Raw genomic sequence first — 21870 nt, forward strand, 5'->3', positions numbered from 1 at the left:
AATCGTAAAGCACAGTACGCTGGTTCTCGAATGAGTCCTTGATACGCATCATGATAAAGTCCGCAGCAGCACGTTCGGAGCGATCCAGTTGGAAGCGTGAACGAAGTCGTTTGATTGTCTCGCCCTTAAAGCACGGAAGGCCGGAATCCAACATCAACGCGACGATCTGGCAGATCTGGTCAGCGTATGGTCGACTGGCCAAGTATGCCTTGACTACCAGTTCCGAGAACTGTCGGAAAGCTTGTTCATCGCTAGCACCACCCATGACTTGGATCATTTCAGTAGTAAGCTTGAACGGCGAGCTTTCGAAAGTGATACCACCAGGTGCGATATCGAAAATAAAGCCGAAATCTGTTGATGAAAAAGAGAAACTGTCAGTTGTCTATGTCTACTTTTAACTTCTTGACGGCACAACTCTACCCAACCACTCTTATCTGACTTACCAATATGAATTATATGACCATCATCATCCAACATGATGTTACCGTTGTGACGATCCTTAATGGCAAGCAGATACGAAATAACTGAATAAGCAGCTAAGCTCTGCACGAAGTTATTTCTAGCACGCTGGAAGTGGATCGAGTTGGGACCACCATACTTGGCAACAAAGTAGTCGTACATGCTGTTGACCTTTTCACGACCCAATTGATCACGCGAGATCGACCGAGGAATCACATCAATAACACCTTGGCCAGGAGCAGTAGCCACAACACGATAAGGGTAAACATACAGGTCCATGCCAACACCCGTAAAGATGTTCTTGAAAACCGATATCAACTGTAAGGCAAGCACGTCCTGACGACAGTCATCGCCGACCTTGAAAATGGCACCTTGCCAGATCTGCACAGTGCGCTTCTTAGCTTCTACTTCATCACCGTCTTCGCTTTCAATCATGGCCTTGCCCAACAAGTCGGCATCCTCCACATCCTTTTCAATCTTGAAAGTAGCCATGAATGGAGCCTATGAATGAAATAAAGACTTAGTTTTTGTGTATTCTTTTTTCACATAGTGCAAGTAACACATTTGATATACCTTGGCGTGGCTCTGAAGAGGTCTACCAGAAGTGCGATTGATATCAACAACGCGACCATCGCTGTTACTCGGCAAGTAAACACCAACGTCGACCTTGATTTTAGCCAATTCTTCATCGAGGCGTTTCTGTATTAAAGAAAATATAAGCATGGTGGATATTTAAAAGAAAGCGAGCGAACAATTGATATGGACTTTTACCTTTTGAAGTGGTTTCTTTTCGGTTTGACCGTGCTTGATGTATTCTTTCAAGTAGCCCGAGATGGCGGTAACTTCCTTGAAGAACTTGAATTCACGTTCATAGAATTCACGATCTTCACCAGTAAACGAGTTCACCAAGTTTTGAATGATACGTTCCAAGGATGGCTTCAATGCATCTGGCTTAACACACTCCTTATCAGCATCCACAAAGAAGTTTGCCTTCATGTTCCAAATGATCTGATGTGCAAACAGCTGCGACACTTGACCGGCTTCCATAATATACTTTTCAACATAGCCCAACTCGTCGTGACGCAAAGCCTGCACAATCTGGGGAATATAGAAGAAAACAGTATCCACGGGATAATACTCAAGACATCGCATAGCATACTGCAGGATCAGCGGGTTATTGTTATACGCTGGCAAGAAATAGTTGGCAGCAGTGATGGCAGGTACAGGAGCCCAGTATTGCAGATGCTAGGGACATATGATCCGCATAAGTCATAGAACCTTGTAAATGACATTTAATTGGCATGTCTTTTCTCACTTTACCTTCAAATCGAGCTTAGCATTAGGTACAAGTCTGTCGCCCAGGAGGATCACCAGGGCTTCGGGAACATCAACCACATCAAGCGTGTTGTTTGCAATAAGACGATGTAGTTCTCGGTAAACGATGGGTTGAACGAAGCGGGCATCCATTCGAACAGCCAAACGAGGAGATACTTCCCACGCGAAACGCACGATTTCCTTCCACGATTCATCCATCACCATGGACTTCTCAGTGCTGCCAGTGAAACAAACAGGATTTCCGTGGCCCATCGAGTTCAACGGGTTGCACCATACAGACAACCGAGTAAGCTCACTTTCTAAAAAGAGCATCAAAAGCTTCTTGGCAAGGTGGTGTTGGCGGATCACATCATCCTTGGTCTTATCTGAAAACCAAAAAAAAACATGTACACATTAATTTGAAGGTCATTTGTCAGAAGTTCTATCTATTGCATCACTTACCATTCAAGAACATGTACAGTCCGGAGGCAATCTTAGAATTGGGGTTTTTAAGCGGGGAACTGGTGACCAAATAGCTCAAATTGGGCGTATCGTTCACGACGGCATTGTAGAAATCTGTCAAGACCTTGTACTCCATCAATGCAAGGCTCTTACGCGAGCCATAATGCCATCTAGAGTGGACAAAGTGTGAGTACAACAACTAACTTCGGATCTGGATCTTTTTATCTTTTAACTTACCTAGGCTCCAACGCGAACCAGTTAAAGGCACACTCGTAAACCAGCGATCTAAACTTGTGCTCAGCAAGAGCTTCCATGCGGGTTGATTGAAGAATCTTGGTACCCAACAGCAATAACTGAAAACGCACAGTTCGTGCCAACGCGTGGGTGCTCATCAAATGTGCGCTCTGGAAAGATTCTTGCAACAAACGGACAAACATGTTGACGAGATGTCGACTACGGTGACGGATAGAGTAGAAACGACTGCTTAAGAACTTGATCCAAGTCTGATGAGGAGTGAACAAATAATTTGCTACTCGGTGGCTACTGTCACACACAGCCTTGTCCGACGGATCATTGGTCATCTTTGCAACAAATGGATGCTTTACGTTCAATACAGGAGAGAACAACCCCTTGCGATGCTTCTGTGCCCAATGCCACATGCTCAACATTTCGACCATCAAACGCTTTTCAATGTCTGAGCGTTCAACCAGCATCCAGTTCCAAACGGTTGTACCGATATCAAGAGACTCGGGAGTGAACATATGGATAGGAATGCGAACAAGGTAGCGGATCAGGTCGGCATGAACCTTGGGGAGTGCGATTGCGTAGGCTGCAGCACGATGCAAAGTGCGGTGAACGCGTTCGACAGAGACATGATGTTTTTGTTTGATGTCCACAAGCAAAGCTTCGAGATTCTCCAATACGAAAGCAACTTGCTCGAGAAGACCGCTGCCAGTCCGGGCATCAGGTAGTTTTTCTTTCATAAAAAGTTGGTTTTAATTTGGCATCTTCGCACATCTTATCCATACTTGTATATTCACCTGATTGTTCGCGCAATCCATAGAGATACTCGATACCACTGATTTCACCAATGTAGTATCTTCTGGAAGTGAAGCCATTAACAAAGTCTGAGGACTCATCGGGTGCAAGGCGAGGGACCTTAGGAACGAATTCTTCAAATGAAAAAAAAAATCACATTAATAACATAACCTGGTTTGCTTTTTTCCTTTCTCTCTCATAGTGTCTTACCAACTGACAATTGGTTTTTGGAGGCAGCTTTACCGACATCCAAAGCCAGAGAACGACCCATATGAGCTGTATCAATAGGTTGACCAGATGAGAAACGATCATATTCTGATAAGTAGTCTTGTAACAGGCCATTTATTTCCATAGGAGCACGATCCAATGAGATATGAAGCCATTTCTTTGCGCTTTCATAAAGTCGAGTGCAAATTTCTTGACGGTAAGCATACGAATCCCCCAGTTCGAGAGTTACAGCGACTCGCGGTGAAGTAAAATGGAAGACAGGCGAGTACTATATATAGAGGATATGTTAGGCCGAGATGACGATGCGCTAACGATGTGTGTATTCCGCCGATATTACCTCATCACGATACTCGAATTCGCAGCTAAGCCAAAGCAATTGTACAAGCTCCAGGAGTAGAGTGATCAACGACTTTTCGGCAAAAATTTGTGGGAAAGCTGCCACAATGCGTTCCGCCGATTTAACTGCCAATTCGTGCACCTTTTTCAAGCGATGGCAAGCTAATTTTAGGATACTGGACATTTGCTCGTTCAACTCGGCCGAAATGCCCTGGACGGAAGCCTTACTGGCAGAATCCTTGACGAACGTGCCAACTACACGATCGGTAATGGTTTCTAAGCAATTGGCCAACGAGCTGTTGCTGATACCATCATTCATGAAGTAGCGTAACACATAGCTGCAGTCGCCCATTTTGCTTCGCATCATTTCAATGTGATAAAAGCTGAGAGCAAAGACGACTTGAGCAAATGAAAAGTTCTTGATATCGTACGAAAGCGAAGGCAAAAAGCTCGTCAACCGCTGTCGCATGGCCGTTAGGTTGTGTTCGGCCATGTTACCACCACGCAATACCGAGTTATATTCTAGATCACTTTCGATATAGTTAGTCGCGCTTTCGGTAACCAGAACAGGCGTTTTTTTGGCGATAACAAGTAGAGAGTCGTGCCATTCGCGTATCCAAACCGATTCAGTCACGAAACCAAAAAGCACACAATGGAACCATGCGTTTCGGAATAGTGACACGGCCTCTTCACTTGGCTCCAAATGAGGGTTGAAGTTGTCATGTCCAAGGAGGGTTCGCAATACAGGCAGCAGCATGCCCAGCTTGGACGCCAATGGGTATTCTGCCTCTTTTTTGAGTTTGGTGATGGTTCGTTGGATGGTGTTTCCGTTTTCAACAAACAAGGTCAAGAGGTTTAAAAGGTACGTCTGATAGTACTCAGGCTTTGCAGATAATCGGCTGGCCAAGTTGAGTTGAGCATTATGAATCTAAGGACGAACAACATATCAGCACCTCCATTACATCACTTATACACACTCTATATAAGACGTTGTCTGGTTCCTTACAGCAGTAGTGAGTTGCTTGTTGTCAATAGTCAGGGCCTCACGACTAAGAGTAGAGAAAAAACTGAGAATATCGTCAAACACTGACGGTGTGCTGACAAGCGCCAAATCAACAAGTTTCGACGTGAGCGATGCAGTTGCAGCGATGGACAACGACTTTCTTCTCATGACCAGCATGGACAGTGCTTGAGCCATTATCTATGAACGGTATAAATAAATGACATTTGACCACGGCTTGTTACATTTATCCCATCATATCTGTTTTTTACCGCTTCATCCTCGAGGTAGACGGCTACGCCAACTATAGCTGACAAAGCGTTGGCACAGACTTGCTGCTTCTGCTTCTCGTTCAGCTGGTCAGCAGCGGGTGCACCTGAGATAACGTTTGTAGCAAACATGCTGAAGCGGTCAGTCGCTGCTACATCTTCATCAGTGTAGCGCGTAATTTCATTGAGTAAGGCGTATAGCGTCGATATAGCTGCTTGTGATGCTTGAGCCGAAGGTTTTGTCTGTGGAGCAAAAATCTTTAGTTTAACCTATAACTGTCCGTTCACGGGGCACTATGAGCACCTAACAACGTACCTGAACACATTGAGCCAAACGAACAATGGCAAACTGCTGAACGGTGATGGATTCTTCGGCATATAGCTCGAATACAGGCGAAGGTGTGGCGAGGAATCGACAGATGGCATTTGTCATATCATTGTTCAAATGCGAGAAACTAAACAAGTGCACCATTCATTAATCCGCATGAATGATACACGCGTTGACCTGTATATGTAACTTAAGCCTTACTTGATAGCGAGAAGGACGGCAGCATCGAGAGCTGCAACATGCACCCAAGGGTCATTTCCATGTAAGGGAGCAAAAAGACACTCAGATATATGATCAATAAGAACATCATCGACTTCGTGGAGGTACACCGACGACAAAGCGGCGACGTGCTGGATAGATCTAAATGGTTAATATTTTTCAATCAGGGTCATTTTCATACACATACCAAGCTAGTACCCATGATTTCTTGCATATAAGCATCGGGAGCCCACTTTTTGCCATCCTCAGCGCTCTTGTCAGCGAACTTTTTTATATCTTCATAGTATCCAAGACTGGTGACGTAAACACTTCGCATGTTTTTGTTGAGCAATTCGTCCTTGTCGGTATCGCTGGGAATGGTTGGGCGTACGCCAGAAGCAGTCTTGCGCATTAATTCCGTCCAAGCTTGCTCGACATCACGGGTCAAGTGAAGCTTCTTGAGTGTATACACGGCTGGCGAAGGTGTCACTGTGTTTGCATTGGGTTTGGAGTCGGCGATGACACGTGCAGTGACGTTACGCAAAATAATGAGAAGGTCGTGTACGACACGATTGCTGCTGAGAGGCACACCGTCTTCCCAATATTTGTTGAGTACACGACGGCTATAGGCCAGAGGATCATGGTCCTTAAGACAGACAGTAATTGCATTTCGAATGTTATCCAATGTTTCATCTTGAATCAAAAATTGGGTGTTGTGGCATAGAGCTAGGAGCTGGTTAGGTCGGTACAAAAATGGAGAAAGCTGAAGTGCACGAGAAAGACCGGCCAACGAAGGAAGAATGAACGACACAGTGAATTCGACATCGCTGGTTTTCATAAACTGAATAATCGATTCGCCATAGCTCCAAAGTACGTCATTGATATAGCGATAGGTGTCAGGTACTTTGAAACCAATTTCAAGAAGGCCTGAGACTAAGCTGTAAGTGATGGCATCGGAAGGAGGTACTCCTGCGAAATCATGTATTTAATCGTAGGCCCTCAGTGCATGTAAGTTTTATCTAGCTTCTATTCCCTTACCTTTACCGAGCATCACTTCTTTCCATTCATATGCAGGCAGATGACGTACATAGGCAAGCAAACGAGGTAATAATTCTAGCTGTCGCTCTTCACTTGCATTGACGGCATATTTCACGAGAGCTGCCATACTCTGTTGGCTGCGCAAAGTCTATTTTTTGTGGGGGGAATCTTGTACCTTAGCGTACTGTTTGGATACTGTGATGCATACGACAATGACTGTAAACACAATGTTGCTTACCATAGCACCGAGGTCTGGTATCTGGACGCGAGTAAAAATAGTTTTCTCGTTGTCATCGGGAACTGGAACCGGTGGACATTTTGAGATGAGTTTGTCAATTTCAGAAGTCGTTGCTTTTGATCGAGAATCCGCAAGCACTTCAGCTAAACCCATGAGGATTTGCGAGTGCAAATCAAAGTCGAGGCTATTTGGTATATATGATATCTGTCTGGTCAAAACCCTCAAGTCTTCAATTTTGAGTTTCACATGAGTTGACTTTGTGTTTCTTTTGCATTACCCATTCATGGCTGTGCAAAAAGGAGGTAGGTGAAGGTTGTCGAAAAGAAGGTTGCCGAAATGAAGGTTGTCGAACTGAAGGTTGCCGAAATGAAGGTTGTCGAACTGAAGGTTGTCGAAATGAAGGAGGATTGTGCGGACGATACAAAAAAGTTGTGTATGTCAAGCTGAAGCATGAGTGATTACCATATTTGTAAAGCGCTGACAATCATCAAAGGAACCAAATCCAGAAAGGTTAAATTGATGCTTATTGTATGCGTTTAAGAATAACCAGAAGGCTGAACATTTGACTTGTTTGCTTTTATCGTGCAAATATTCTACTTATCGACATCAGAGATATTACCTATTTCATTTTGCCTTTATTCCTTTCACTTGTATATAATACACCTTACTAGATTTTGATACCCTAGAGTGATGATTGAGAAGGTAATTGTTTAGTGCACCAATTGAGTTTGATCATTTTAAAAATTATGGTCATTTAGAACCGCCCGATTACGCACTGACCGCGGCACATTTGGTGCGCTTGCACTTTTATGTGATTGAAACAACATAATAAGATTCTTTTTGTAAGCTGATCTGTGTAGGTAACGAACTATGTACCATACTTCAATTGTATGAAAAAATTGCTTGGGTGTATAGGAAGAATTTATATGGTAGCTTGGTAAGATAGCACCAAATGCGACTTCCAGAAATTTAGTGTGTACTGTTAAGAGGCGTGTAATGATACGCTGAAAACTAAATATGTATAAGTTGCTATAACAACCATTGGTTTATCTACCTAGTATTCGTTTTTCAGTGAGCTTATACTTTGGCGCTATCAAAGAAAGAGATTTAATCCTAGATATTCGCTGTTAGTAGAATAGAATGCTTATCGGACACTTGCAGTCAAGCGAGTCTGTCAAAAGCTTCCATAACCACCACTTATCAGGACGGTGGTCTCTGGTCTGTGCTTTGATATTGTTATCATTATTGCTCGCAGCTCTTTTTTATGATTTGTAAGCCACCGCGAGCTGGAAATATGCCGCAGCCATTTGACTATGCAATGTGCTTGGTCATCTCTTGTATGAGGTGCCTATTTGCTCGTATATGGTATTGAGTAAAAAAAGTATAAATTTCAGGACGAATTGCTAGAATAATCGACAGTTATCAATTCTAATTTCAATCCCTATTTTTATTTACACCTATTGAAAGCTTGCATTGCCCCATCTATCGATTACCATGAGTCACCTTATAGGAAGAACCTACGACACCGCAGATGATATGGTGAAAGACATTCAAGCCTACGCCAAACAAGAAGGAATCACCATCGTCAAGAAAACCAATGAACAATGCAGCGCACTGACCTTCAAGTGCAAGAAGCATGGCAAATACATGGACCTCCGCTTTTCGCAGCAGTGGAAAGTCCCAAGAAATTGTTACAGAAATCGAAGATTTGCAAAGACCGGGGGACTATTTGCGGAAAAATTAAGTTTCTAGTCCTGACTGATTGTTGCAGAAATCGCACCATTTGCGAAAGGTAGAGGTGCAAAAAGCGGGGGACCACTGTACCAGGATCGTGCCACCACTAACGGAATGGCCCGCCAAAGACAAGGCAAAAGTCAAAAACTGGCTGTCTATAGGAGATCTACGGGTCATACGCTCAAGTCAAGAAAGGCGAACCGAAAACATGGCAAATCAGAAGATTCAGTTGGCATTATGGAAGAGAGTATAAGTCTAACTCGGATGAAGTATTTGCTCTTGACGATGCTATTGAGCATAACACCCGGTAGAGAAGTGCAACGGCGAAGCTCCTGCCTACGTACCTCACCAACGGCGAGAGTTTTATTAAGATGACGAAGTGCTTGAAAACCTGGCCAGCACAGAAGCAGCGTCTCTCCGACCAGCTAGCATAGCAGAACTCGTTCGGGCAAGACATAGAGGTATCCTCATTATTTCTAAGGACTTTCCAACTTTCGGCAAAGATACTGTAATGTCTCGGCTATTGACAGCAAGTTCTCACTGCTTGTTGACTATTTAAAAGGTCACGGTTAAGCCATTACAAGCATCCTTGTCGCCCAATTATTTCAGCGTCTTTCCGCATTCGAAAGTAAAGAAACCTCATCGACAGAATGATGTTGCTGGTGTAGACCGCATCTCGACATTATGGTCTAGACGAGCTCAAGGATTTGATAATGCATAAGCCGTTTTAAAGCTATTTCAAGAAGAAGATCATAGAATACTACAAAAATGCCCCTAGCATCAGAGCTGCGAAAAATTCAATGTTAAAGATGAGCATTTTCAAAGACCATATTTTAAGTTTTGCAACATTGAAATGTATATATAGTAGATCCTATGATGTAATAACAATTATCTTCATATATTATAGCCTGGATACTATGGGTTTAAAGGCAAAAACACTCCAAGACATGCTGGTACACGAGATCGATGCTGCGAAGGAGCACATCAACCAATGGATGCCCCGGAATATATAGCCTCTGTTCTTCTTCCAGAGGTCGGTATGCGCCTTATTGGGGAAGATCCTGAGTCGCCCGGTGAGACGGAAGAAGATTGCGATTGCACCATTAGCCTAGCAGAAGAATACAGTCCCTCAGCAATATGGCGCTATTCTACATGGAGAGTAGCGTTGACTACGGCTGTTTCAAATATCCAGATGACGATGACTCGGACAGTGAAGATTAAGGCGACCAAGAGCATCATATACTCTGATAAAAAGCAGAACCATACATTATCTTCTTTAACATATCTGTATACACTTTCACTTAATCTTCACTTTTTTTCTCTTTCTCTACAGCATATTCTTCTAATAAAAAAAGAAAAACAATAATGTTCAGAAAAGAGTGTCAGACATGCGTGGTAAATGGCTATCACTAGATATTATATCTCACTTACAGAGCGTCACTAGAAGACAACATAATATAAGTTGGTCTACACAAAGAGTTACACTCCACTTTTTCGTGGTCTACGCAAGGGATTACAGATTGTTGGCGCCTACCTAGCACTTACCCCACCGTTTTAATTTTTTCACGGACACGTGACCTAGAAAAAGAGATATCCCGTATGGGAAATTAAATAGCCAAAGAGAAACGTCAACTTGTTTTTCTGTTATTCTTTAGTCTCAACATTCACGTCGACTTCGACAGCACCAACAACGACAACAGCAACACCAGCACCAGCACCAGCAGCTCCGGCTGCAACAATTATAATAAGACCACAAAGCTCACGATGACAGCGGCGATTAGTCAAGACAAAGCATTGTCGAACAAAAGATCGCTCGTGCTCTAAAATTAAATGAAAGCACTCATAGCTATCGCTCTATACTTGGAGTACGTCAACGGAATATGTTTGACGATGTTGTCGAAAATGATATTGTTGACGAATATCTGTAAGTACGGTAGTTAGACAATTTCGAGCTAGACGAACAAGAGCAAGAGCAAGAACAATGAGCGATGGTCATCCATTTACGCGTTATCTTTCTTAAATTCCTCATATCTGCCACTGCATTATTGAATTTTATGTCACTCCCTCCCTTCTTATTATCTTTTTTAGCTTTGTCTATTATTAACTTCTACTGCTTGCTTTATACTCGAGAATTTAGATGATCATCTCCTTGTCTAACAAAATTATGCTTTATAGTCGATGTTTGGTGAGCAAAAAGAACAGTAAGTATGCTGCGTATTCACCTAAATTTGTATAAGCTCTCCAGTAAAGAAGAATGCAAACATAGACACTATGTAATACATTATGTAGAGGTGAATGTTTACTTTTGAAACGATCTCAAACAAAAAAAGTTGGCGTTTCTCTTCCGGCTATTTAATTTTCCGAACGGGTTATCTATTTTATAGGTCACGACCACCACGGGGGTTTTTTCCACTATTCATCACAAAATGGTAGAATCAACCAATCAGGATCCTCCGCCGGAGCATCCTCTACCAGCAACTTCACCATCGCCACCAAATACCACCATGCGTCGTCCAGAGAGACGGCTCCACTGCCTCAACCACTATCTCCTGCGCAACAGTGGCAAAACTTCCAAACGTATGAACGAACGATTCGCGGCAAACCTGTCACCGCTTTTGGGGATACCTCTGCAAAAGCAGCCGCGTCGACGCAACGCAACAATCGCCAATGGATTCGCTCCAATGAACCTAACAGCGCTTTCTTTGAATTCCGTGACATAGGCTCGCACCCTCAAAAGTTCATGGCGATATTGAAGAAACAGTACCCTAAGGCCGTTGGACATACACCAGTACCAAAAAGCTTCAATGGGGCTATTTTTTCGTTTGAAGATATGGAATCCTGTACAGCAGTCTGCACAACTGGTGTAACTGTGGGATCGCGTACAGTCTTTGGCATCATCACTCTCCAAGCAGAAAACGATGTGTACTGCATTAATTTAGAACAGCTCCCTCTTCTCTCGCCTGCTAAATTAACACCCTTGCTCAACACCACCATGAGTCGATTTGGAAAAATAGCTCACATCGGCCTTTATGTTGATCCAATTTCGACCATGTTTCATGGTAAAGGCTATGCAATCCTCGATCGTACAGTGGAACCAACGCATGATGCCTTTGAACCACTACAGCATGTGATCCCTTTCTCTGGCAATCGATGCATCTTAGCCTCCTGGAAAGGCATGGAGCAACATTGTTTCTACTGCCACCAACATGGCCATGGAGTTGCAGCATGTCCTCTTATAAAAGATCTTGCTCGTCGCGACCGTCGTTGCTATCAATGCAACAGCCCAAAACACCTCATTCGCGATTACCCATATAGCAACGACGCTACAACCGGGCAGAAATGTCTGCGGTCGGCACATGACACAGATGTAAGCAACAGTCCCACTACACCTTCTGCAGAAACGCATGCAGCTGCAACCACGTCTACATCCTCATCGGCGACTATGAGTAGCACCGTGTCTACAGCTGCTCCTGCCACAGTCACCCAGCATCTATTAGCTGCATCACCTCAAAACAATGCTGCAGATGTCGCCAAGGCTCAACATAAAGATATCACGCTCGTAGGAGATGAGGCATCAGCAGAACCTACCAACAAGTGCAAGGACATTCAGCATCATCAACACGACGAAAATTGTATCGACAGCACAGCAACACCAGCTAATAAAGACGTCGACGAGGTATGTGACGACGACGAACAATGTGACAACGACGAACAATGTGACGACGATGATATGCAACAAGTCGACGAGTAAAGTGACGCAGACAACGATATGCACGACGACAATGACAGCAACCACACTAATGCAACATTGGCAATGCCATCTCGTTCGTCTCGCAAAGGCAAAAACGGCAAAGGCATGACTCGCACTGGCACGAACAAAGGCGACACGAGCAAAACGGCCAAAGGCCCAACTCCTAAGTCCATCACCAAAAAGCGTGCTGATCGTCAGCAACACAAAAAGACGAACAATAAAGTTGCTCTCACGAAAATCTCTGAACCCAATGCCACCACCACCATCCCAGCAGTTATTGCCGACGGAGGCGATAACATGGCTCCATACAGTAACCCAACTAAGCCATACCAACCATGATCACAGAAATCCCGCAACCACAAATATCTCTAGCCTCGCTCAACTGCTGAGACCTCAAAAAAAATATACACCAAAAAACATCAACCATTCATTGACCAAATTTCGACACTGTCTTGCACAATCTTAGCTCTCCAAGAAACCCATGCCAGCACTTTTCATGATCACGATCGTTTCTCCCTTCAGCTTCACGTCACATCTAGTACTTGGACCCAGCACTGTGGTCTTTTATCTTTCGATGTTGACCTGGAGATTTCACCTCTCTGGTCATCGCTTGATGGCCGTCTCCTCGTAGCTGAATTAACTCACCGCCATCACCTCTTTGACCCGATCACTATATATGTCGTCTATGCCCCTGCCGATCGCTCTCTTCGACCACCGTTTTATGCTGAACTCGCCACCATGATCTGCAATGATCAACACCTACCGCATCGCAGCATCATGTTGGGCGACTATAATTATAACATTCATATACCCGGACACCTGCGAGTTGCTGCCAACTCATAGGTACAGTGGCTCTCATTATCCTGGTTTGATCCACTCAAATCTGATGCCACTGCCTTCAATAGCTATACATATAAGGGCCCTCTTGGCACATCCAAACGCGACTTCATTCTACTCTCAGGCGACTTACTGCCTGCAGCAGCACAACCAACAGTAACCCATGTATCAAACCACACCGACCACAAAGCCGTGTCTATCGGACTCAAACTCTTTGCACCGCCGACAGGCCCTGGCATTTGGCGTGTGAATCCGTACCTCGTCCACGACAGAACCTTTTGCTATGAATTGACAAACTTTCTTGATGCCAGGGCCTCCGTTCTGCCCGACGCTCCGGCTCACGTGCAATGGGACTTTCTGAAAGCATGCATAAAATCCTTTGTCCAAAGTTACACACGTCGCAAACATTCACAGCAACAAAGAACCCTCAAATCACTACACCGATCGCACTGCCAGTTACAACGCAACCTGTCTATTGCCATCCACTAACAACAGCAACAACAACAACAACAACATCCGCCTCACAGCAACAGCGCCACTAGCCACATCAGCAACCATGCACACCAAAGCTGCATCAACCACAACATACATAACACTAACAACAATATCAACAACACCATCGGAAGTCCCCAACAAAATACTGACACTACTGACAACAATACCACAAGCAACCACAGCACCAATCATCACGCCACCAACAACAGCGAAGACGATGAATATATCAGCAGCATCAGCCAGCAAATCGCTGACACTGAGCAACAAATCGACGATATTACCGACAAAGAAGCCAATATTTTGGTGCTATGAGCAGGCATCCGATGGAGGGAAAAAAGTGAACGTTCAAACAAGTACTTTTACCGCTGCCGCGATCGCCAACAGAGACAAATTATCCAAGCCCTACATACAGAAGATGGTGCTATTGTCCGCAGCCCTGATGCGCTACTAGACTGCATATCCCAGTTCTACCGCCATCTGTACTCTGCTGATCCAGTGCTAGACTCGGGTATAGGTGCCATTCTGGCCTATTTGCCTCGCGACACCAGACTCTCCCAGACTGATTGTGACTAAATGCCACAAGAATGGACTGACGAAGATATCGAAGCCTGCCTCAATAAGCTTCTGACCCAGAGCAGCCCAGGGATCGCTGGATTTCCTTACCCATTCCTAAAGCTGCTCTTTCAGCACCCAACCTGCCGTCAGCTTTTCACCGAAGTCTTGAATAATGCACTATCCCGAGGGGAGTTCCCAGCGACATGGCAAAAATCAGTAGTCATCCTTCTTCCCAAGAAAGGTGACCTTACTGATCTTGCCAACTGGCGTCCGATTTCACTAATATGCACCGATGCCAAAATATTTACACGACTGGTTGCTTCAAGATTCGTCAGTCTATGCCAAAATTTGATTGATCAACATCAAACCGGATTCCTCCAGCAACGTCTTATTGCCGACAATGGTATCGCCGCTCGTTTGGCTATGGATCTTGCTCGTAAATACAACATGCCTGGCATTGCCCTCCTACTTGACGGATGTAAAGCGTTCGATCGTGTCTATCCCCAATATTTATACTATGTGCTCACCTGCTTTGGTTTCCCTCCTACGCTGATCGACAACATCTGCTCCTTATTCTTCAACACTGAGCTCTGCATCAACATCAATAGTCATCTAGCGGCCCCAAGTCCACAAGGCAGAGGGCTCCAGCAAGGCGACCCCTTATCACCCCTGCTATTCAACCTAGCGCTAGAACCGCTACTATAGGCGATACTGGCTACTTCCACTATCCCTGGCTTCGAATTGGACAACCTACAAGCCCACTGCGCCCTAGAACGGTGACCACACCACCACGGCTCAAAGTTCTTGCATATGCAGACGACATTCTTGTCTTCTTGACACAGCCAGAAGAACTGCGTGAGCTCCTCCATATTTTCTATCTGTACAGCCACGCATCAAACGCCAAACTCAACAGAGACAAGACCGTTGCTGTTTCCTTATGTGGGAAGCAACAGACCACCTGGATGTCCACACTACAACGCGCCAGTATTACTGAATGGCACGATGCCTCTTGCACGACCCCTGCTACCTATCTTAGTTTCCTGCTATCGAGTATGAAAGCGCAGCTGGATCAGTATCTTTTAAGAATATAAGAAAAGATCACAGTGCACGTTCAAATACTGTCTCAACGCTCGTTATCGATCCAAGGACGCGGCTTAGTCGCTAACTCCTTACTCTTGAGCCAAGTATGGTATGGTATATGGATTTTACCCATTACCAAAAAATACCTACAAAAGATCTGGCAAAAGATTTATCAATTCGTGACTCAAAAAGCCTTTCCACCTGTCAGCTTTGCAACCTGTACACGCCCACGACAGGAAGGAGGCCTGGCTATACTCGACCCAGTGGTACAGCACTCTGCCTTGCAGTTTCGCTGGCTTTTACCTCTGCTTGAACTTGAAGAAGACCACGAATCTTTCATCCTTCCGATCCTGCGTTCCTGTCTCGGTTCTTTTTCACACTCATCATCGGCTATCAATCCGCTGCTCATTCCCAGTAGCCGTACTTCTGCCATTAAAACCTTTGGCTGCGTTTTCTCATTATTCTGCGCCACAGATGCTCTCAAGATTATACCCATTCAACCAGCTCAACCTACTGCCGTTCCTATGAATAAGAATACTCCGCTTGTTCTTCTTGCTACTACTGCTGCAGGTACTGCACTTGACGACATCACACCCAAAACTTTTCGCTACAGTCAGCTCACCACATTTGAGCACCTTTTTGACTGGTATCCTAGTTCATCAAAAAAGCGATGGAAACTTTTCTAGAACTCGTGTTTTTCTCATAGAGCCCACACAGTCTGGTGGCGCCTTCTTCATCAAAAGATATCTTGCAAACAAAGGTTACATCAGCTAATCCCAGGCGTTTTCGAATCCCCAACATGTGTTTTTTGTCTTGCGGTCGAAGACCCACAGCACTTTTTCTGGTCCTGCCCTAAAAAATTGCAAGTATGGTCGACCATCAGCCAGCGCTTCCTGGTTGATAATGGTGCGTTGACGTTTGATCATCTTGTGTCTCTCAACGCTTCTCCACTCTCCGTGAAGCCCGAGTACAAATTGCCCTTCCTTTGTATCATCGCTACAACAATACTCCACATCTGGAATGCACACTGGCGTTATGTATTTGACGGCACGACCTTTTGGCCAGATAGTGTGGCAGCCAGCACCACACTAGCCCTCAGACGGATATATGCAGAAAACTCATCTATAGCATAGTAACACTATCAGATTATGTAAGTATCCTTTCTTGCCTTATAAATACCGACATCAACAGTATCTCAATAAATCATCTTCTATACAAAAAAAAATTCTATAGGTCACGTGCCCGTGAAAAAATTAAAACGGCTGGGGCAAGCCTACCTAGCCATTTCAAAAAAATTACGGAAACGGATTTCGGAACTTAATTTCTCTGAAAGTTAATCATGTAATCGAACCAAAATCCGTTTTTCAGTTTTGGGGTTTTTAAACTTGTTCCTCAAAAAGGAACCACAAAATCAGCAACAAATCCAAGCCCAAGTAACACTCGAGCAACCTGAATTGAAAAGATGCAGTAATTGCAAATCTCATCGCCCTTTGCTATTTTTTGTTAGCAATAGACAAGATTACAGCACGTGTAGAAATGCTGTAAACGCCAAAGTGATGTTGGTAAACCAATCGCAGAGCAGTTACTCCTGACAATGGACAAAGTACTCGAGCTGATTCCTTCGCGTCATAATTTGAGGAACGTAGCCAACAGTCTCGAAGATTACAGCCTCGACGCGTATGTGCAACTTGACGACGATATGTTGGCGTTGTCAGATTCGCAACTTGTGATCAACATCCGCGATCGTATCTAGGCTGTTGACGGATACCATTACTACGAAGCGTACCGAACAGAACCACGGCTATTCTTTCCTTTTCCGATGCTCACAAGATTCCGATGTGCAGGGTCAAGCTGCATTTCGTTTACAATTGCATCAGTGCATGGCAACTTTCTGATGCAAAGGCTGCATCAGCGGCATGGTGGCATGGTCGACAGAGTGAATGGTTACTTTTACTTGAACATCGAACATTCCTATGGGCATAGGGCTGCACCTGCCGTCGAAAATAACGCCGTCCCATAAAATGTACGTGCATACATCGCTGCAAATGCCATCGAATTAGATGCATAACAGCTGCATCGTAACCTTATCCGTCAGTTTCGACAAGAAGCGACAAGAATAACGCAGGGGCGTGCCAGTAGTGCCAAGACCAATATATACTGCACGACAACCAGTTCAGATCAGCAGAGATGCTCGCCGACAGAGCCGCTGACAAGGGTGTCCACAAGGTATGTCAAATTGTCCTAAATAATTAGCTACTACTTAATATTAAATATATGTGAGGATCGTGCATAAAATCACTTCGGCGTGTTGAGAATAGACAAGAACCATTACTTATAGAATCAATTAAATATAATAGCCAATAAACAGATTTTCACCTCAGCATAGAGTAAATACTCGGCTATTGGTTTTACCATGCGATTATATGATGTAATTTGTGGATCACAGCAACTAGCAGAGGAATACCATGTCGATTCTACATTTAAGACAAACCGAGCAGGATACGAACTATTTAGGACAGTTGCAACTGTAATTGGTGTCAGGTTTCCGATTGCATACATGCTTCTGAAGCTTACACCACAGAGTCAGCTAGTTAATGATGGCGAGGATGACACATTTCATGTTGGTGTTATTGCCGAATTTTCTACATGCTTAAAGCAAGCTGGTCTTCAAACCAAGTTCATGTTTACGGATGAGGACTGGGGACAGATCTGTGCTATAGAAGCAGTCTGGACAAATGGGAGAGTGCTTAGACTAATCTATGGCATCTCATTTGCTCAGTGAAGAAACGCTTAGCAGAACCCAAAACAGCAAGACTGCAAAATATTCTGGATGAGGCTCGAGCTTTATTTCGTATATAAGTGCAATTTTTCGTCCTAGGGAAGATAGAACTGGCAGTATATATAGTGACCTAGAAATTCGAAATGCCATCAAAGATATGATGCAAAAGCATTATAATTGGCACCCGTTAACTGCACTCGAAGGAGGTAGGAATGTTATGTCGATCCACAAATCATATTATAATGATTATTAAGAAAAATGTAGTTGGTACCTGAAACGAGCAGCAGTTGTATTTTCGTACTGTTGACGAAATGTACAACTTATGTGTGGATCTCGGCCTGCCTAATGCTTGAGTGTATCTTTATAGGAGGTGGTATGCTCCTGAATGGTGGGTTAGATGGGCACGAAGCAGCATTCCCGAAGGTATCCTGTTGGCAAAAACCACGATGATGATCAAAGCTCAGTGGAAGGTTCTTAAGGGGGTTAATCCTTAACCATAATTCCTTAAAAGGTTTTATTAATTAAAGATATATCATTGTTTAAACATATATATGAAAAAATAAAAAATTAGATTATAATTTTTTTATTTTTTGAACGTTTAAGATTTTTTTAACTTTTTTTATTAATTCTTTAAAAGGTTTAGGTTTTGTATAAACCTTTTTAAACTGTTTAAACGTTATATCCTTTTATCTTCTATTAAAAATCGATTAGCCCTTACGTTATTGTACAAAAAAGGAAATAGTTGTGGCTGGCGTTGGTATCTATTGCTCAGCTTACTTTTTTTGTTATGTAACAATTTGTTTCACCTGCAAGCTGTTGTTTTTGCATAATATGAGTTCTCAAGAGGTATTGCCCCGGAATCAGACAACTTATGAACACCAAATGTGTCGCTGGAAGCTTCATTCGAATTCAAATGGAACGACTTTTTACAAAAGCCGGGCATTTTACTCAATTTTTTAAAATTTTTTTTCACAAAAAGCAATCACTCGAAGTTCACACCTGTCGCTGCGGGTCGACTACTCACCAACGTGTTTCTTTCCGTGGATGTCCTTTGAATGAGCGCAATGTCCGGCGCAGACTTCTTGATTCTGAAAATGTATGCACCTGAACTAGCTTATGTTGTCTATTTTTCCTTTCTTATTCCCTTTGAACGTAGGAACAGCAGGAAGACACTATGAATATCATTATTGAGAATCCAGTGGAACTGCAAGCTAGCACCATTGAAGGTATTGCAGCTGCTATACACATAAGGTGTGAGAGAGAGCGAGAGAGAGAGAGCAACAGAGAGTGCGTGTTTCCTTGATAGGCGATCCATGTCATCCTTTAGGAGAAAGAAAGTTTACAAATGAAATTTCGAATAGTTGCTGAGGATAACATTATTGAGGATGAGGACACTCCTGTCAGTGACTTAGTAACCAACGATGATGTGACAACAAGCACCAACACCACTACCAACAATAATAGTACTGCTTCTGTACGCAGTTGCTCTAGATGTGGATCACCCGATCATTTGCGCTCTTCTAACCGCAGCTGTCCTTTCCATCCTGGTAACGTTGAATCCCAACATGGCGCTCGATTCCAAAAAGCCTGCACTATTCCTTTCATACCTGAACATATTTTCGGTCCAAACATCTGCTATACGCCCGGAGCTTCGTATCGTCGTCATATTTTCCCTCGAATGGACACCACCTGCTCTTTTTGTCATGCTCGAATGTGGATAGATGAGCGTATCAAATCCTCCTCTCTCTTGAGACCACGCTTTGGCATTTGCTGTACTCATGGAAAGATACGTCTCCCTCTTCCTCGCGCTCCTCCTGCACCACTTTATGATCTTCTGATCCATTATGATTCAACAGAACGAGTAGCTGTGGATTTCCATACCAACATTAGGGCTTACAGCAATTTGTTTGCCTTCGCCTCCATCCACACCAATTGGGATTATGATCTGGCAAGTGGAAGAAATGGAGTTTCTACTTTCCAGAATAATGGCACTATGTACCATTGTCTTGGTTCGTTGCGTGCACCTGAAACCGCACAGGCTCAATTCGCGCAAATATACTTTGCAGAAGACAGGAACAATCGGCGAGAAGAACGACGTTGCGTTCTAGATTAAGTTCGGACACGATTGCAACTTTGCAACGTGTGATGCAGGAACACAATCCATTTGCATCAACTCTCATGACAGCAGCTAAAACACATGGCGATCATCCCGTGGGATCTATCAGTGTTGTAATTCGTACAGCGAGCGATTTGGGAAGGCGATACGATCAACAAGCTTATCCCGAAGTAGCAGCAATGGTCGTTGAAAATTCAGTTGATGGTTCGGCAACACCGCATGATATCGTGATCCATGACCGCACTGAAGGACTACGCCAAATAAGCTCCCTTCACCCATCCTATATGCCGCTCCATTATGTGCTTATGTTTCCTAACGGTGACAATGGATGGTATCACAGAATGAGGTGTCGATCAGCAGATAACCAAACAGTTACTGTCACTTTGCTCGATTTCTGCGCATATATGCTGATGTTTCGTGGCGATGATCAAACGTTCCATCATCATTTCGGGCGTTTGTTTCAGCAGTTGGTCGTGGACAACTACGCCCGTATTGATAGTGCCCGGTTGTTTTTCATTTCGACACATCAAGAAGATCTTCGTGCTGAATTGTATAGCGGTGTTGGTGATGCTGTGGATCCACGTCAAGTTGGTCGCTCCATCATTCTTCCTTCTTCATTTACGGGTGGACCACGCTATATAAAACAAATGCTTCAAGACGGCCTTGCCATTGTTCGTCAACGTGGAAATCCTACCCTCTTCATCACTTTCACCTGCAATCCGCAGTGGCCAGAAATCGTTGCTGAGCTGCTCCCTGGGCAAAAGGTTTTTGATCGACCGGACATTTGTTCTCGAGTTTTCAACATGAAGATCACCGAATTGCTACACCATATTGTGGACTCGAAGTGCTTTGGTCAGGTTGAAGGGTATTTGGCAACTGTGGAATGTCAGAAAAGAGGATTGCCGCATGTGCATATCCTACTTATTTTAAACGAGCAAGACCGACCCCACATGCCAACTGATTACAACAGATTTGTGTATGCTGAATTACCCGATCTGTTGACTCACCCTCAATTGTATGCAACGGTCACTTCCTGCATGATACATGGCCCTTGTGGAGATGCTGCACCAGATGCTGTTTGTATGAAAAACAGTCGTTGCTCACAGCATTATCCCAAGCCATTTTCTCCAGAGACACGCGTGAATCGTGATGGTTATCCTATGTATCGACGACGCCAAAATCAACGCCAGCATACTTTCCAACGAAGCCGATTCACCGCCACCAACCGACATGTCGTTCCCTACAACCCGTATCTTAGCCAAAAGTATGATGCTCATATTAACGTCGAAATCTGTACCTCTGCTCGAGCCATCAAATATTTGTGCAAGTACATCACTAAGGGATCTGACCAAGTGCAACTTGAAGCGAGAACGCGGACTGCTACCACTGACACAGCTGCCCAACCTGACGCCATTGATGAAGTAGTCGAGTATCAGAATGCACGATACATAGGACCATGTGAGGCAGTTTGGAGAACGCTGGAATTCAGAGTGCATATGCACCATTCAACCGTAGCGCGCTTAGACATCCATCTGCCTGGCGAACAGCTGATGGTATTTCGGGGCGATATGACACCTCAGGAATTCGAGTTAGCTCGCAATGCTGCAGCTACTGG

General features: G+C 44.1%; 5 protein-coding genes across 5 annotated transcripts; 4 read left to right on the top strand and 1 right to left on the bottom strand.

Moving 5' to 3' along the window:
* Positions 1–153: 153 nt before the first annotated feature.
* BDB00DRAFT_131337 (uncharacterized protein) lies at positions 154–7446 on the bottom strand. Its single transcript, XM_053116187.1, has 18 exons — positions 7186–7446; positions 6909–7092; positions 6671–6818; positions 5841–6601; positions 5636–5784; positions 5423–5561; positions 5110–5349; positions 4844–5038; positions 3839–4765; positions 3484–3769; positions 3276–3407; positions 2473–3211; positions 2236–2405; positions 1780–2159; positions 1231–1704; positions 1033–1158; positions 486–960; positions 154–302 (listed from the first exon to the last, which is right to left on the bottom strand). Exons 1-18 carry the CDS (start codon positions 7191–7193, stop codon positions 274–276), a joined length of 5562 nt encoding a protein of 1853 aa, XP_052973549.1. The 5' UTR covers positions 7194–7446; the 3' UTR covers positions 154–273.
* Positions 7447–11187: 3741 nt separating this feature from the next.
* Positions 11188–11871, top strand: BDB00DRAFT_745862 (uncharacterized protein; the record flags this gene model as incomplete). Its single annotated transcript, XM_053118539.1, has 1 exon — positions 11188–11871. A coding segment is annotated over one exon (684 nt), but the record flags the coding sequence as incomplete, so codon positions are not given.
* Positions 11872–12975: 1104 nt separating this feature from the next.
* On the top strand, positions 12976–13476 carry BDB00DRAFT_751168 (uncharacterized protein; the record flags this gene model as incomplete). The annotated part of the gene is given in 2 exon segments (XM_053118620.1): positions 12976–13218; positions 13237–13476. Coding segments are annotated over 2 exon segments (483 nt in total), but the record flags the coding sequence as incomplete, so codon positions are not given.
* Positions 13477–16954: 3478 nt separating this feature from the next.
* Positions 16955–17380, top strand: BDB00DRAFT_878739 (uncharacterized protein; the record flags this gene model as incomplete). The annotated part of the gene is made up of 2 exons (XM_053127773.1): positions 16955–17105; positions 17205–17380. 2 exons carry the CDS (start codon positions 16955–16957, stop codon positions 17378–17380), a joined length of 327 nt encoding a protein of 108 aa, XP_052973552.1.
* A 167-nt stretch (positions 17381–17547) lies between these two features.
* On the top strand, positions 17548–20252 carry BDB00DRAFT_878740 (uncharacterized protein; the record flags this gene model as incomplete). The annotated part of the gene is made up of 4 exons (XM_053127774.1): positions 17548–17586; positions 17807–18085; positions 19296–19365; positions 19501–20252. 4 exons carry the CDS (start codon positions 17548–17550, stop codon positions 20250–20252), a joined length of 1140 nt encoding a protein of 379 aa, XP_052973553.1.
* Between the last annotated feature and the right edge of the window lie 1618 nt (positions 20253–21870).

This window comes from Zychaea mexicana, assembly GCF_025766255.1.
Source record: "Zychaea mexicana strain RSA 1403 chromosome Unknown BDB00scaffold_146, whole genome shotgun sequence".
NCBI lineage: Eukaryota > Fungi > Mucoromycota > Mucoromycetes > Mucorales > Lichtheimiaceae > Zychaea > Zychaea mexicana.

Coding starts and splice junctions, on each gene's coding strand:
- BDB00DRAFT_131337 (XM_053116187.1), bottom strand. Junction 5,039..5,109: donor TCTACCTCGAGGATGAAGCG/GTAAAAAACAGA, acceptor TACCGTTCATAG/ATAATGGCTCAAGCACTGTC. Junction 2,160..2,235: donor ACTGTACATGTTCTTGAATG/GTAAGTGATGCA, acceptor TTTGGTTTTCAG/ATAAGACCAAGGATGATGTG.